Source organism: Oncorhynchus masou, chromosome 3 (genome assembly GCF_036934945.1).
Source record: "Oncorhynchus masou masou isolate Uvic2021 chromosome 3, UVic_Omas_1.1, whole genome shotgun sequence".
NCBI lineage: Eukaryota > Metazoa > Chordata > Actinopteri > Salmoniformes > Salmonidae > Oncorhynchus > Oncorhynchus masou.
Genome location: NC_088214.1, coordinates 18,773,093 through 18,790,580, shown reverse-complemented (window position 1 = coordinate 18,790,580; position 17,488 = coordinate 18,773,093). Strand labels below are relative to the sequence as shown.

Here is a 17,488-nt window from a genome sequence, read left to right as displayed (position 1 = left end):
CACAAAACATGTTAGCTTGCCCGCAGGCATAGTCAACTTGAAAAAAAGACCTCACGTGTACATTGTGTTCCTGAACGCTCCATAATGAACTAGGATTCCATTGAGAGATTGGAGCAAACTTTTCCACTGACGGGTTTCAAATGCAGCGTGAGCCATTGCAAAAACGGGAGAAATAACTGGATGCGTCGATAGCTTAATTAATTATTCTCAAAGGCCGTCGATATTGTTACGCAATCACTGTCAGAGACGGACAGATGTGGACAGCCAACAACATAACCTAATATGTGCCGAGGCAAAGCCACTCGTCGACACAAAAACACCAGGAATGTAATTTAGGTGAATATGAACCTGAATATGAACTGCAGTCGGCAAGTAGCCTACCCGTGCTCAATTGAGATATAGTGGGCGCCTGCAGAATATGCAAGCATGTGTAAAATACGTTTTGATACTTAAAAATAGCCATTTCATACGAATACATTTTTTTTTCGATTGTTAGATTTATTTATTTAATTGACTTATGAACACATGTCTAGTATAGCCAACTATAATAAAACAATTGACAAGCTTATGCTGGCTTACATTATGGATCCAGATAACGACTTAATTACATGTCACATGACGTCAGAGTTGGCACTGACGTCACTTCTGGGACAGGTAAACAATAGCCATCTGACATTTGCTGTAATTGATTGGAAATGCTGGGAATAGGTTATGATCAAAGATGAGCAACAAAAAGTTCACAGGGGCTCCATTTGGAACACAGTCTGCAAGGTTCTTTGTTTCTAATATTTCCATGATATGACCCCTATGAAACATGACAATAATGATTGTAAACACCTCATGTAAATATCTATTATAGCATTGTAGGTCTATAGCACCAAATAAATAACAATCATAAACTCTTTCAATCTTCTTTTTCTCAATAAGGTTTGATGTTTCAGGAGTCTACCCATCCAAAAAGAAGATTGGCACGTTCACAGAAATCAACCACTGCAAGAGACTCATAAGTGATTTGGTAAATAAAAGTACATTACAGTATCTCATTCGATTCGATGTGATTTTCAAAACAATTTACTTGGAAGATACAGTATGTGTCAAGGCTTTGCATGACTCTCCTCCTAAATGTGTGTGTGTGCAATGCATGTGTTGAGCTGAACTAATAAACTACAGCTGAAATAATAAAGTGATATTTTATTTTCTATTCAATTCTATTTTATTCTACTCCTGTTTGTGTATCTCTCTGTCTGTGTCAGGAGCGTAACCTGGGTCCAGGTCGGTATGAGGTGGACACAGGGGACTTCAGCCCCCAGGTAGTCCAGAGCAGGGCCATGGGACCAGGGTGGAAGAGGGAGCAGGAGATGGCCCAGCAGGCCCAGATGCCCCACCTGCTGTATAGAGACACATGGTTGACCAACCGCTTCCTGGTGAGGGAGCAGCATCCATCATAATGATGATGACTTGTATCTGTTGGGAAATTATTTCTGTTTCATACAGCATCTATCACTTCACGACATCACAGAACCGACACTGAAATAGACCCTGTTATTTTTGTTTGGTCTGTCATGTCCTATATAGATGCATTGATGCTTCTGTAATGAGAGCAACAGTTTAGGGACTTTTCAGCTCCAGTCGAAGCTAGTATGAAGGCTAATTATATTTTGATTATGTAGCTGTGTGAAATTAATATTACCACCAAACAATCATTGGAATGTGTTATAAAATGTGATCTAAACTGATGAAACATAATAATTATATTGGTGGAAGGTTCCAGTGTAACTAATGCTAAGCTGTTCCACAACCTAGAGAAGCAGGGTAGGTCCAGGGAGGTATGACATCCAGGACTTCACAGAGCTCTGTAAGAAGCCGTACAGTGTGAGAGGAGTGTGTGACAGCAGGGAGGAGAGGTTTAAAGACTTCATGAAGGTAATGCAGTAACCCGTCACTAGAGGGAGACAAATACTCACATACCGATACTCACATACAAGTATGTCACTGGTACTAGAACATTGGTCAAGTGCTTTACAGTAACTCTGCCTAGACTACTCAGGAGCGAGCAGCAGAACAGTGGCATATGGAAAAAATCCCTAGAAGGAAGAAATCTTTAGAGGAACTGGTTTCCTTTTTCTCCACTGGGTAGAAGATAATTGATTAATGGTATTATTGTAATTTCTCCTTGTCATGTGACGGAAGCAAACTACTCCAGGCCCAGGGACTTATGGGAAGGGGGGCATCCCATCTGGGCTGCTGGATGAGAGGAGGAGGAAGCCGATTGGCTCCTGTCCCATGATGGACTTCAGTGCTGGAGTGGAACGCTTCCCAGACCTCATAGTGGTTAGTTAGTAGTCCTTAAATGTGAATGTGATTTTTTTTTGCTGTGTATATATTGGAGAAAAGATCAGATGTATCAGATATGCCAATACAGTTGAAGTCAGAAGTTTACATACACCTTAGCCAAATACATTTAAACTCAGTTTTTCACAATTCTTGATATTTAATCCTAGTAAAAAAGTCCCTGTCTTAGGTCAGTTAGGATCACCACTTTATTTTAAGAATGTGAAATGTTAGAATAATAGTAGAGAGAATGATTTCTTTCAGATTTGATTTCTTTCATCACATTCCCAGTTGGTCAGAAGTGTACATACACTCAATTATTATTTGGTAGCATTGCCTTTAAATGATTTAACTTGGGTCAAACATTTCGGATAGCCTTCCACAAGCTTCCCACAATAAGTTGGGTGAATTTTGTCCCATTCCTCCTGACAGAGCCGGTGTAACTGAGTCAGCTTTGTAGACCTCCTTGCTCGCACACGCCTTTTCAGTTCTGCCCACACATTTTCTATAAGGTTGAGGTCAGGGCTTTGTGATGGCCACTCCAATACCTTGACTTTGCCACAACTTTGGAAGTATGCTTGGGGTCATTGTCCATTTGGAAGACCAATTTGCAACCAAGCTTTAACTTCCTGACTGATGTCTTGAGATGTTGCTTCAATATATCCACATCATTTTCCTCCTTCATGATGCCATCTATCCCACAACATGTTGCTGCCACCCCCGTGCTTCACGGTTGGGATGGTGTTCTTCGGCTTGCAAGCCTCCCCCTTTTTCCTCCAATATAATGATGGTCATTATGGCCAAACAGTTCTATTTTTGTTTCATCAGACCAGAGGACATTTCTCCAAAAAGTACAATCTTTGTCCCCTTGTGCAGTTGCAAACCGCAGTCTGGCTTTTTTATGGCAGTTTTGGAGCAGTGCCTTCTTCCTTGCTGAGCGGCCTTTCAAGTTCTGTCGATATAGGACTCGTTTTACTGTGGATATAGATACTTTTGTACCTGTTTCCTCCAGCATCTTCACAATGTCCTTTGCTGTTTTTCTTGGATTGATTTGCACTTTTCCCACCAAAGTACGTTCATCTCTAGGAGACACAACGCATCTCCATCCTAAGCGGTATGACGTCTGCGTGGTTCCATGGTGTTTATACTTGCAAACTATTGTTTGTACAGATGAACGTGGTACATTCTGGTGTTTGGAAATTGCTCCCAAGGATGAACCAGACTTGTGGTGGTCTACAATTTTTTTTCTGAGGTCTTGGCTGATTCATTTAGATTTTCCCATGATGTTAAGCAAAGAGGCACTGAGTTTGAAGGTAGGCCTTGAGATACATCCACAGGTACACCTTCAATTGACTCAAATTATGTCAGTTAGCCTTTGAGAAGCTTCTAAAGCCATGACATAATTTCATGGAATTTTCCAAGCTGTTTGAAGGCACAGTCAACTTAGTGTATGTAAACTTCTGACCCACTGGAATTGTGATACAGTGAAATAATCTGTCTGTAAACAATTGTTGGAAAAATGACTTGTGTCATGCACAAAGTAGATGTCCTAACCGACTTGATAAAACTAGTTTGTTAACAAGAAATTTGTGGAGTGGTTGAAAAACGAGTTTTAATGACTCCAACCTAAGTGTATGTAAACTTCCGACTTCAACTGTATAGGGGAAACAGAATATATTAATGAATGAACAAGGTTTATTGGGAGATTAAGGGGGAGATGTAGTTTTTCACCAACAGCAACACAGACAACACAGACAGATGCTTATGGGTGTTTGATGTTTCCTTCTCTCTGTGTTCAGGACTCTGGTCTGTGTCCTGGTACCTACAACTTACCGACCTTCACTGAGGTGCTCCTTAGTCGCCACATCAGCAAACGAGGTCCCTATGACCTCTTCACTGGCCGACGAGACAAGCCAATCACCTGTGGATATTTTGCTGCCCCGGTAACTAGGCCCTTCAATTAGATTTGATCTCAATTAGAATAACCTGTATAAAAGGTTAAATAAAAAATATATATTTAAGAACAATTATAAGAATTACATATTCAAAAGGGTGAAGGGAGCATCATTGAGTGTTAAGAGAGCTGTTAAAGTGCATGTAGAGGAATTGCCAGACAAAATGGAGAATTGATATCTCATGGTATGTCACCATGATCCTCTGTGAAGATTGATAATTGATCCATTCCATCGTGACCTGATTAAATTATAATTTTTTGTACTACATTATGTTTCATAATTTTCTTTCCATTGTGATAAGCAGTTGAAAAGGAAACCTCATGTTTGATGTGTATTTCAACCTAAAACCCTGCTAGAATGTTGCTTGTCTTGAGGACATACCTTCACATGCTATTTCTGAATAATTGGGTTATTTTGCCTCCTTCCTGCCCTAGAAAAAAGCCAATCTGAATCTGGCTACGGTCGCCAAGCCAGCAAAGGTCTTATGTAAGGACGTTCTGCGACCAGAGAAAAGACACCACGGCAAGTTTGGCACCCTAGAGCAATACCCTTCCCTCCCTACAGAACGCATCTACCTGGGTTCCCTGCCCCAGTATCCACGGCCAGCGGTCAGTACAGCCCTGTCATAGTCGACTCATGTAAATGAGTATTCTACAATGTAAACACATTGTATTGTAGACTAACATAGTTAAAATATCAAGTAGTTTACAAGTGATCATATCCATGCAATTAGAGTGATATTCAGAATATGCTCCTGCTCTTTTAGCAGCATAGATGTAGTAATCAGATGTAGTTAGCTGGCTCACCTCCAGTCTTATACCTCAAACTCACATCAAACAATAACAGCAGAGACACTCTGGTCATGGATTCTATGAAGATGTTTGTCTGCCCAAAGTGGAGAACCGCAACCCTCCTCCCTTCCTCTCCTCCTCTCCTCGTATCACCCTGAGGGCCGAGAGGCTGATGCAGGGGAACTATGTGAGTGATGTTGACATCATCAATCTTCATCTTGTTGTTACTTTTCTTTTTTTATACAGACCAAATAGACCTGTTTTAAGTTGAGCAAAGACCTTAAATCTTATATTGACACCCACTTCTCTTCACCTCAACCAGACCACAGTGGGAGTGGGCCGTTACAACCTGGCTAAGAAGCGAACGAGGAAAACTCTAAAGAAAAACGTTAACGCTGGCTATCGCTATGTCTTCAAGTCCCGCATGCCCAGATATCTACATGACCTGCACAAGGACAACTTCAACCAGTAAGGTCAACCTTTCTTCTGAGGGCTTAGTTTTACGTTGTGGCTGGCAAGAGGTTAGTTAATACTGATGTATATTATTTATGAAACTCAGATACATTCACAGGATCATTAATAGCTTAAGTTCACATCAGCTTAGTCACAATGTGATGGGAAAGCTACAGTAATACAGTGCCTTCAGAAAGTATTCACACCCCTTGACTTTTTCCACATTTTAAATTAAGATTTGTGTGTCACTGGCCTACACACAATACCCCATAATGTCAAAGTGCAATGAAAAGCTGAAATGTCTTGAGTCAATAAATATTTAAGCCCTTTTTTACGGCAAGCTTAAATTCAAGAGTAAAACATTGCTTAACAAGTCACATAAGTTGCATGGACTCACTCTGTGTGCAATAATAGTGTTTAATATGATTTTTGATGACTACCTCATCTCGGTACCCCACACATACAATTATCTGTACGGTTCCTCAGTCGAGCAGTGAATTTCAAACACAGGTTGAACCACAAAGACCAGGTAGGTTTTCCAAAGCCTTGCAAAGAAGGGCACCTATTGGTAGATGGGTAAAAATATATATATATATCCCTTTGAGTATAGTGAAGTTATTAATTACACGTTGGATGGTGTATAAATACAACCAGTCACTACAAAGATACAGGCGTCCTTCCTAACTCAGGAGTCGGAGAGGAAGGAAACCACTCAGGGATTTTACCATGAGGCCAATGGTGACTTTAAAACAGTTAGAGTTTAATGGCTGTGATAGGAGAAAACTGAGGATGGATCAACAACATTGTAGTTACTCCACAATACTAACCTACATGACAGAATAAAAATATTCCAAAACATGCATCCTTTTTGCAAATGTGGCAAATAAATGAATTGTATGTCCTGAATATAAAGTGTTATGTTTGGGGAAAATCCAACACAACACAGAGTACCACTCTTCATATTTTCAAGCATGGTGGTGGCTGCATCATGTTATGGGTATGCAAAATCCTAGAGTCTGCTTTCAAACATACAGTGGGAGACAAATGCACCTTTCAACAGGACAATAACCTAAAAAACAAGGCCAAATATACATTGGAGATTTTTATTAAGACGACACTGTTCCTGAATGGCCTAGTTACAGTTTTGACTTAAATCAGCTTGAAAATCTATGGCAAGACCTGAAAATGGCTGTCTAGCAATGACCAACAACTCGATTGACTAAATAATGTGCAAATATTGTACAATCCAGGTGTGCAAAAGCTCTTAGAGACTTACGCAGAAAGACTCACAGCTGTAATCACTGCCAAATGTGATTTTAACATGTATTGACTCAGCGGTGTGAATACTTACATAAATTATATATTTCTGTATTTCATTTTCAATACTTTGCTAAAAAATCTAAAAACATGTTTTCACTTTGTCATGATGAGGTATTGTGTGTAGATTGGTGAGAAAAAAATTATTTAATACACTTTGAATTCAGGCTGTAACACAACAAAATGTGGAATAAGGGGGTATGAATACTTTCTGTGAACAGTCTTCTGTTATTGGAGTTATACACACCAAAATAGGCAATGTTATGTCTCGTCAAAGTATTAAAACTTTTTATACTTATTTGTTGACCTTTGGCTCACGGATCATACCACACTCGACATCATCTGTGACCAGTAGACCCATGCTGAAACATGTTAAATCCCAGTTTGATTTTCCAGGGAGAGGCTGAAACCCATCAACATTCCCCCACATAGGATGTCCTATTATCGGCCGCCAGATGAGGTTTCGGCCGTTGCAGCTCTACACTCCTCAGGTTGAGAAAAGACTTAAGCACCAGCTCAATCTTGAATACAACACCAACACACACACACACACTTTTGAGAAAATAAAATGAAAGATCCTGTAACCTGATTCACAGTTACTTGTTATGTGTGAAGAAGGTCTATAGAGGGCACTATAACTTCATGACCTTCACTGCTAGGGAAACCAAGGAAATCACAGTCCAATTAGAGATAGAAGTGTTTGTACGTTTGTATTCCATGTCAAGCCTGAAATATGAAACATGTTTTGCCCTTCACTGTCAAAGTTGGCTTATAGCAGTCTCTCTGATTTGATATGAGGAAAACACAAGTTAGATCACTATTTGCAGTTGCACAGCAACTTGTTGACACAACATTTCCTCAAAGATTGAGAGGTTAGTCAATAGTAAAGTTAGTGAATATAAAAATGAGATTACTAATGCCACAGGGGATAGTGAAATATTAGTCTCCAGGTGAATGTTTTCAGTCTGATGACCGGAGGGTTCAGCGTTACATGAGGTAGTCTGTCCATTCAAATTTGGCTTTGAAAGTGTTATGTTGATTTTTTACAACTCCGGCTTCTGTCTTCCAGTTTCAGGGAAATCGTTAAATGAAACAAACAGCAGAAATGGGGTCTAGATGTGGATGTCATTGAAGGCCACCATTATAAGCAGATTAGGTTTTACTACAGCTGTCAGTGAAATTAGCTGTGATTTATTATTTATGAATCATAAAATGGGTTTGTGGGTTATTTGTGGAGTAACAGTGGTTTTTTGCCAAACCAGTTGAGGCTTGAAGTATTGAAGGGCGCTGAGAAGTGAATATAAAACCACAACTAGAGAGACTCACACCAGTAGGGAGAGGATCTGTTTGTCCTCGACCTGACTGGACCACACCAGGACACACACACACACCTATGTTTGTTTAAATAGATAGAGGAACATATATTTCAGTCCTTGTCCTGTTGAGTCCATGATGATGATGATATCAAAGCGTGGGGTTTGCATGCGGCGAGTCGGGGGTCAGAAAAACACAGTGTTACAAACGAGGCCACTGGGCCAGGAAGGAAATCCTCCTGGGTCACATGATTTTTGGAAGGGCCTCGACTCGCAGAAAAAACCAGTTGGGTTGGGTGGGGAGCTTTATGGACTTTTATTGTGCAATTACGCAAGAAAATACTCAATGAACTCAACAGGCAGTTTACTTTTCTTGAAGAAAATATAAACACTCAAGTGTTGAGGTCTCAACATATCCATGTCAGAAAATACACTATCCACAAGGAATTTGACAATTGCTCAAATTCTCCTCTGGGGAAGTTTGGTCCACAGCTTTAACTGACGGGGAAAAGAGGGGGACATCGGCAAAAGGAAAAGCTTTGTTAATAGATAGATCTGCCTCATGCATATTTATTTACATGGCCCAGGCCAGGACCATACAGCTGGTTTCAGTTAGGAGCCTACAGAGAGACGAAGTGATAGTAAAACGTAATGGATCGTACGTGTAGAGAGAACCTCTCTCAGATTTGTAATTGTGTTGCATTTTGGGTATTTATGCTTTATAATACCATAAAGAGCAGTGGAGCCAGTTGATAGACTAACAAGATCATTGAGAGGAGAATGGAGACTGAAGAAGAAGACATTGTGATACACTGAATTATAAGTGAAATAATCTGTCTGTAAACAATTGTTGGAAAAATGACTTGTGTCGTGCACAAAGTAGATGTCCTAACCGACTTGCCAAAACTATAGTTTGTTAACAAGAAACTGTGGAGTGGTTGAAAAACGTGTTTTAATGACTCCAACCAAACATTGCAGACTTCAACTGTATAGGGGAAACGGAATATATGAATGAATGAACAAAGTTTATTTGGGGAATAAGGGGGACATTTAGTTTTTCACCAGCAGCAACACAGACAACACAGACAGATGCTTATGGGTGTTTGATGTTTCCTTCTTTCTGTGTTCAGGACTCTGGTCTGTGTCCTGGTACCTACAATTTACCGACCTTCACTGAGGTGCTCCTCAGTCGCCACATCAGCAAACGAGGACCCTACAACCTCTTCACTGGAGACTGAATAAGAAGAAGACATACACATGTAAATATTTACAGTGGATCAAAACCAGGATGTACTCAAGTCCTCCTGAATCTCTAACAAGACATGAGAGCAAGTGCAACAGGGAAAACATTAAGCCAAGAATTACCCCAAAATGGTCATACCGTCAGCTATTTCCTACAACTATAATGTTTGCCTTCCAACTATTCTAGAGCTTCTGACACGATCTGATGGACATAAATACATCTACAATGGCCATGCTCCTCTAAAGCACCCATCATTCAGATAGATGACACCGTCAACGGATTCCTTTTGCATCAGTGTTGTTGGTTAACTAGAAGGACCGCAACCAGAGAGACGGTACGTCTGATCGGCTGCCTGATAGGGGCCACATTAAGGGCCATACATGCAGATTCTAAGCACATTAACATTCCTGAATAAATAACCCCAGGGAATGTTACTCTGGAGACATTCAGCAGGATTTTCCTTTTAATGCCCAGAAGAGAATAATGAGTAGGATGGGATACCTCCACTCCAGTCCTCAGCCCCAGATTAGGAGCTAGGACCAGGGGTGAATTCCATGAGGCAAAATGTTCGCAACACTGCAGATAGAAATGTAACAAATAGAGTCAACTCATGATATCCTATTGTTCTTCACAGACAACCATATACAGTGCATTCGGAAAGTATCCACATTTTGTTACATTACAGCCTTATTCTAAAATGTCTAAAAATAATAATAATTCTAATCAATCTACACACAATAACCCATAATGACAAGGGAAAACGGGTTTTTGAAATTTTGGTAAATGTATTAAAAACAAAAAACAGAAATACCTTATTTACATAAGTATTCAGACCCTTTGCTATGAGACTCGATATTGAGCACAGTTGAATCATGCTTCCATTGATCATCCTTGAGATGTTTTTACAACTTGACTGGAGTCCATCTGTGGTCAATTCAATTGTGGACATGATTTGGAAAGGTACACACCTGTCTATATAAGGACTCACAGTTGACAGTGCATGTCAGAGCAAAAACCAAGCCTTGAGATCGAAGGAAATGTACGTAGAGGTCCGAGACAGCATTGAAGGTCCCCAAGACAACAGTGGCCTCCATCAATCATAAATGGAAGAAGTTTGGAACCCCCAAGACTCCTCCTAGAGCTGGCCCGCCCGGCCAAACTGGGGGAGAAGGGCCAAGGTCAGGGAGGTGACCAAGAACCCAATGGTCACTCTGACAGAGGTCCAGACTTCGTCTGTGGAGATGGGAGAACCTTCCAGAAGGACAACCATTGCTGCAGTACTCCACCAAACAGGCTTTTATGGTAGAGCGGCCAGATGGAAGGTTCTCCTCAGTAAAAGGCACATGACAACCCACTTGGAGTTTGCCAAAAGGTACTTAAACAAGATACTCTGGTCTGATGAAACCAAGATTGAACTCTTTGGCCTGAATGCCAAGCGTCACGTCTGGAGGAAACCTGGCACCATCCTTACGGTGAAGCATGGTGGTGGCAGCATCATGTTTTGTGGATATTTTTCAGAGGCGGGGACTGGGACACTAGTCAGGATCGAGGGAAAGTTGAACTGAGCAAAGTACAGAGAGATCCTTGATGAAAACCTGCTCCAGAGCCCTTGGGACCTCAGAATGGGCCAAAGGTTCACCTTCCAACAGGACAACAACCCTAAGCACACAGCCAAGACACCACAGGAGTGGCTTCGAGATAAGTCTCTGAATGTCCTTGAATGGTCGAGCCAGAGCCCGGACTTGAACCCGATCCAACATCTCTAGAGAGACCTGAAAATAGCTGTGCAGCAATAATCTCCATCCAACCTGACAGAGCTTGAGTGGATCTGCAGAGAAGAATGGGAGAAACTTCCCAAATACATTTACATTTAAGTCATTTAGCAGACGCTCTTATCCAGAGCGACTTACAAATTAGTGAATTCACCTTCTGACATCAGATCAGAATACAGGTGTTCCATGCTTGTAGCGTCATACCCAAGAAGACTCGAGGCTGTCATCGCTCCCAAAGGTGCTTCAACAAAGTATTGAGTAAAGGGTTTGAATACTTATGTAAATGTGATATTTCAGTTTTTTTTATACATTTGTAAACATTTCTAAAAACCTGTTTTTGCTTTGTCATTATGGGGTATTATGTGTAGATTGATGAGGAAACGTAACAAAATGTGGAAGAAGTCGAGGGGTCTGAATACTTTCTGAATGCACTCTATGTTCTACATAACACATCTGAATGTTCTGTAACATTGCACTCTCCTGAACAGGCCCCAGGTCTCTCAGCGCTGCATGCCACAGCCAGGACCAGCCAGATGGTTCTCTCTCTCTTGCATTTTGTACTCTGTGTCCCTGGATGAACATTGTTAGCTAATCACCGTGATATAGCAGGACACAGAGGGTAAGAAGATCCCTATTTTCTCTGGACCGTTAGATAATATCATTAGCAAACCCCTGCAATTCGAGATATTTGTTTCTGCATTTTCTGAAGGAGATATGTTGTTATTGCCAAAAGTTCTCAAAACTCTGCCATGTTCCATTTGACATGCATAGGAGAGTGTTGGCAGAATTCTTCTAGATCTGCTAGTACAGATTGGTTTTCCAGCTTGGTTCTCCAGCTTGGTCCAATCTAGATAGGGCGACATCTCTCTTCTTCCAGCAGCCAAATCCACCCAACTTCCTGTGAATCACACATTCCTGGTGGTGCAGGTCAGTGTCATGGGACCACTCGTGTTTCATAGAAGAGCTGAATGATGATCAGATGAAATATGGCTGTAAATTATTGTTTTTTCCCCTTACGCCTTGGTTGGTGTGTTGGAGTTTTTCAATAATTTATAATACTCCCAGGGTTCATCGCCTAGGGAGCGGGGTTACCGCTCACTGAATGATCCTGCAGTGAAAAGTGAATGAGGTCAAATACCTCTGGCCGTTCGCCAAGAGAAACCAATATTTCAGTTGAGAATGAGAGTGGTACCTGAAACTAAAAGTAAACCGAACACTGGGTATTTTTTTCTTTGCTATTTTTTCCTTTTCCAATTTGTCTGTCTCTTGTCTCTTGTCTCTTGTCTCTTGCTTCACCCCTCCCTCTGCTCTGGTTTTGGGTTGAAAACACGAGGGGACAAACCAAGGCTTATGGTCTCCAAATGTTTAGCGTCTACCAGTCATCATTATTCAGTCGAGGATGTTGTTTCGAATTTTCTCAACCTACGGCTCAGACTTTTCTAACATTCAAACTGTGTTGTGTATGGAATTACGGCAGTGTAGCCTAGTGGTTAGAGCATTGGACTAGTAACTGAAAGGTTGCAAGTTCAAATCCCCGAGCTGACAAGGTACAAAATCTGTCGTTCTGCCACTGAACAGGCAGTTAACCCACTGTTCCTAGTCCGTCATTGAAAATAAGAATTTGTTCTTAACTGACTTGCCTAGTAGAATAAAATAAAATTAAAAAATACAGGGCTGACATACACCTGTTATTGTTTTACTGTCCTTCAGTTTTCTCCTTCGTTAAAGAAGCTCCCCGGTTGTAACCGGTGTCAGTGACAACACACTCCAGTCTTTCTATGTCAGATGCTGTATGTAGGCTACATATGTGGGATGGGTGACTGGGATGGTTAGTTAAACCCACCAGCGAAGCGACATACGTATGTAGCAGTCCCTGCTGTTAGTGGCAGTGAATGGCGGGCCAGTACCAGGTGACCATATGGAGAACATCAGAGTTTGCTTTTTGATGAAGTCAATGTTTGTGTTCAGTCAGCAATATATTCTTCTTGGCTCCTTCCCATGGGGCTCCTTCACACACACACATGGAGGTAATTTGTTCAAATTCTTTGGCAAGAAAAATAAATGGGGGGTGGGGGGGGCCTTGGGATTTGGGGTTGGAAGTCGACTAAAGGGGCTGGGAGAGGATTTCTGTCTCTGGAAGAGGGAGGGGGTGGGGTAAGTGGGTTGGGACAGGGGGTACTGTGTGAAACAGTGTCAAAGATCGAAATTTCACAATGTAATTAGCTGTTACTCTACAGCACCAGTAAAAAGTTTGGACACACCTACTAATTCAAGGGTTTTTCTTTGTTTTTAATATTTTCTACATTGTAGAATAATAGTGAAGACATCAAAACTATGAAATAACACATGGAATCATGTACTAACCAAAAAATGTGTTAAACAAATAAAAAATATATTTTATATTTGAGATTCTTCAAAGTACCCACTGTTACGTTCCCCAGTTTCTGTTTTGTGGTTTTGTATGTGTGTGTTTCAGGGTGGCTTCCTGAAATTCCCCCCAAGCAGCTGATTGTTCGGCCACATCGATGATTGGCGAGCTGACCCCGCCCCCTCGTCAGGATACAGCTGTATCCCATTAGACTCCTTCTTCCAGCTATATAAGCCAGTGTTCTGTTGCTTAGAAGAGAGCTGAGGGTTATATCATGTGTTGGTTGTTAAGAGAGAATTGGTATGTCCTATGTTGGTTGTTGCTGCGAGAGCTTTGATTAGTGTGTCCTGTGTTGGTTGTTAAGAGAGAATTGGGATGTACTATGTTGGTTGTTGCTGAGAGTGTTAATGGTTATGTTCTGTGTTTGTTTGTTGCTCAGTCAGAGCCTATTTTATGTCCTGTGTTTCTCAGTTGTTGTTTTGTAAAGTTGTTTGTAATATTCTGTTTAATTTGTTCCAGGGGGGGGGGAAGGCACCTAGGGAGTGTATTTACTGTCTACACACTAGGTAAGACCTGGGCGGACCACACCCTGTATTTTGGTTAGAGCACCAGGTGGTGCTAAGTTAGGTAAGTAGTGGGTAGGCAGGTAAGTTAGGAGAGGAGTTTTTGACATTTACCTTCTTTGCTTTGGTTCCATCCAGCCCCTTTTCCCCAAATTACCTTTGTGAAGGAAGCAAATTCCTAGTAAATGGTAAATTCTCTGCATTTTATCATCCTTACTCGCACCTACAGTCCCATACCTCTTTCACTCCACGGGGAGTTGAGTTGTAGCAGGGTGTTGCGTTCCCTCTTCTTGGAGACGTATGTAACATGTACCCTTTTCCTTGATGACAGTTTTGCACACTCTTGGCATTCTCTCAACCAACTTGAGGTAGTCACCTGGAATGCATTTCAATTAACAGGTGTGCCTTGTTATAGGTTCATTTGTGGAATATCTTCCCTTAATGCATTTGTGCCAATCAGTTGTGTTGTAGCCCTGTTTGGTAAAAGACCAAGTCCATATTATGGCAAGAACATGTCAAATAAGGCAAGAGTATGACAGTCCATTACTTTAAGACATGAAGGTCAGTCAATCTGGAAAATATCAAGAACTTTGTGCAGTTGCAATAACCATTAAGCGCTATGATGAAACTGGCTATCATGTAGACCACCACAGTAATGGAAGACCAAGAGTTCCCTCTGCTGCAGAGGATAAGTTCATAAGAGTTACCAGACACATCTCAACATCAATTGTTCAGAGACATTCCCTGAACACAACAGGTAGACCTTACAGTGAAATGCTTACTTACAAGCTGTTAACCAACAATGCAGTTTTACGAAAAATACAAAAACAGTAACAAATAAAAGTAACAAATAATTAAAGCGCAGCAGTAAAACAACTATTGAGGCTATATACAGGGGGTACCGGTACAGAGTCAATGTACGGCGGCACCGGTTCTTCGGGGTAATTGAGGTAATACGTACATGTAGGTATAGTTACTAAAGTGACTATGCACTGATAATAATAGAGAAGCAGAAGCGTAGAAGGGGGGATGTTCAGGAGTCTTATGGTCCGGGGGTAGAAGCTGTTTAGAAGGCTCTTGGACCTAGACTTGACACTCCGATACCGCTTGCCGTGCGGTACCAGAGAGAACAGTCTATGATTAGGGTGGCTGGAGTCTTCCTCTGACACCACCTGGTAGAGAGGTCCTGGATGGCAGGAAGCTTGGCCCCAGTGATATACTGGGCTGTACACACTACCCTCTGTAGTGCCTTGCGGTTGGAGGCTGACCAGTTGCCATACCAGGCAGCAATGCAACCCGTCAGGATGCTCTCAATGGTGCAGCTGTATAAATCCTTTTGAGGATCTGAGGACCCATGCCAGGTCTTTTCAGTCTCCTGAGGGGGAATAGGTCTTGTCGTGCCCTATTCACGACTGTCTTGGTGTGCTTGGACAATGTTAGTTTGTTGGTGATGTGAACACCAAGGAACTTGAAGCTCTCAACCTGCTCCACTACAGCCCCGTCAATGAGAATGGGGGCGTGCTCAGCCCTCCTTTTACTGTGGTCCACAATCATCTCCTTTGTCTTGATCATGTTGAGGAAGAGGTTGTTGTCCTTGCACCACACTGTCAGGTCTCTGACCTACTCCCTGTAGGCTGTCTCGTCGTTGTCGGTGATCAGGCCTACCACTGTTGTGTCATCGATAAACCTAATGATGGTGTTGGAGTCGTGCCTGGCTGTGCAAACATGAGTGAACAGGGAGTACAGGAGGGGACTGAGCACGCACCACATGTTGAGGATCAGTGTGGCGGATGTGTTGTTACCTACCCTTACCATCTGGGGTTGGCCCGTCAGGAAGTCCAGGATCCAGTTGCAGATGGAGGTGTTTAGTCCCAGGGTCCTTAGCTTAGTGATGAGCTTTGAGGGCACTATGGTGTTGAAAACTGAGCTGTAGTCAATGAATAGCATTCTCACATGTGTTCCTTTTGTCCAGGTGTGAAAGGTTAGTGTGGAGTGCAATAGAGATTGCATCGTCTGTGGATCTGTTGGGGCGGTATGCAAATTGGAGTGGGTCTAGGGTTTCTGGGAGAATGGTGCTGATGTGAGACATGACCAGCCTTTCAAAGCACTACATGGTTACAGGTGTGCGTGCTACGGGTTGTTAGTCATTTAAACAAGTTACCTTGGTGTTCTTGGGCACAGGGACTATGGTGGTCTGCTTGAAACATGTTGGTATTACTGATTCCGACAGGGAGAGGTTGAAAATGTCAGTGAAGACACTTGCCAGTTGGTCAGCGCATGCTCTGAGTACAGGTCCTTGTAATCTGTCTGGCCCTGTGGCCTTGTGAATGTTGACCTGTTTAAAGGTCTTACTCACATCGGCTGCGGAGAGCGTGATCACACAGTCGTCTGGAACAGCTGGTGCTCTAATGTATGTTTCAGTGTTACTTGCCTCGAAACGAGCATAGAAGTAATATAGCTTGTCTGTTAAGCTCGTGTCACTGGACAGCTCTCAGCTGTGCTTCCCTTTGTAGTCTGTAATAGTCTGTTTGCAAGCCCTGCCACATCCGACCAGCGTGAGAAACGGTGTAATATGATTCAATCTTAGTCCTGTATTGACGCTTTGCCTGTTTGATGGTTTGTCGAAGGGCATAGTTGGATTTTTTATACACTTCCGGGTTAGAGTCCCGTTCCGTGAAAGCGGCAGCTCTACCCTTTAGCTCAGTGCAGATGTTGCCTGTAATCCATAGCTTTTGGTTTGGGTATGTACAGTCACTGTGGGGACAAAGTAATTGATGCACTTTGTACGCGTCTCTGTGTGTGGAGTAAGGTGGTCAAGAATTTTTTCCCCCTCTGTTTGCACATTTAACATGCTGATATAAATTAGGTAAAACTGATTTAAGTTTCCTTGCATTAAAGTCCATGACCACTAGGAGCTGGATGAGCGTTTTCCTGTTTGCTTTTGGCTGTATACAGCTCATTGAGTGCGGTCTTAGTGCCAGCATCGGTCTGTGATGGTATGTAGACAGCTACGAAAAATACAGATAAAATCTTTAGGTAGATAGTGTGGTCTACAGCTTATCGTGAGATACTCTACCTCAGGCGAGAAAAACCTTGAGACTTCATTAAATATCGTTCACCAGCTCTTGTTTACAAATTTACATAGACCGCCATACCTTTTCTTACAGAGGCTGCTGTTCTATCCTGCCGATACAATGTATAACCCGCCAGCTGTATGTTATTCATGTCGTCGTTCAGCCACATCTCTGTGAAACATAAGATATTTCAGATTTTAATGTCCTGTTGGTATGATACACATGCTTTTAGTTACTCAATTTTATTATCCAGCAATTCTACGTTTGCCAATAGTACGGATGGCAAAGGCAGATTAGCCACTCGTCGC

General features: G+C 41.9%; 1 protein-coding gene across 1 annotated transcript; it reads left to right on the top strand.

Annotated features, from left to right (window-relative positions):
* Nucleotides 1–721: 721 nt before the first annotated feature.
* LOC135506902 (ciliary microtubule-associated protein 2-like) lies at nucleotides 722–5,549 on the top strand. Its single transcript, XM_064926334.1, has 9 exons — nucleotides 722–771; nucleotides 928–1,015; nucleotides 1,254–1,424; nucleotides 1,804–1,923; nucleotides 2,191–2,331; nucleotides 4,131–4,274; nucleotides 4,721–4,894; nucleotides 5,133–5,264; nucleotides 5,400–5,549. Exons 1-9 carry the CDS (start codon nucleotides 722–724, stop codon nucleotides 5,547–5,549), a joined length of 1,170 nt encoding a protein of 389 aa, XP_064782406.1.
* Nucleotides 5,550–17,488: the final 11,939 nt, after the last annotated feature.

What these genes read in the sequence shown, in the direction of transcription:
- LOC135506902 (XM_064926334.1), top strand. Translation starts at nt 722, where the DNA reads ATGAGCAACAAAAAGTTCACAGGGGCTCCATTTGGAACACAGTCTGCA. An exon ending in TTTGGAACACAGTCTGCAAG is followed by an intron (nt 772 to 927) that starts GTTCTTTGTTTC and finishes TTTCTCAATAAG; the next exon opens with GTTTGATGTTTCAGGAGTCT. An exon ending in GGTTGACCAACCGCTTCCTG is followed by an intron (nt 1,425 to 1,803) that starts GTGAGGGAGCAG and finishes TCCACAACCTAG; the next exon opens with AGAAGCAGGGTAGGTCCAGG.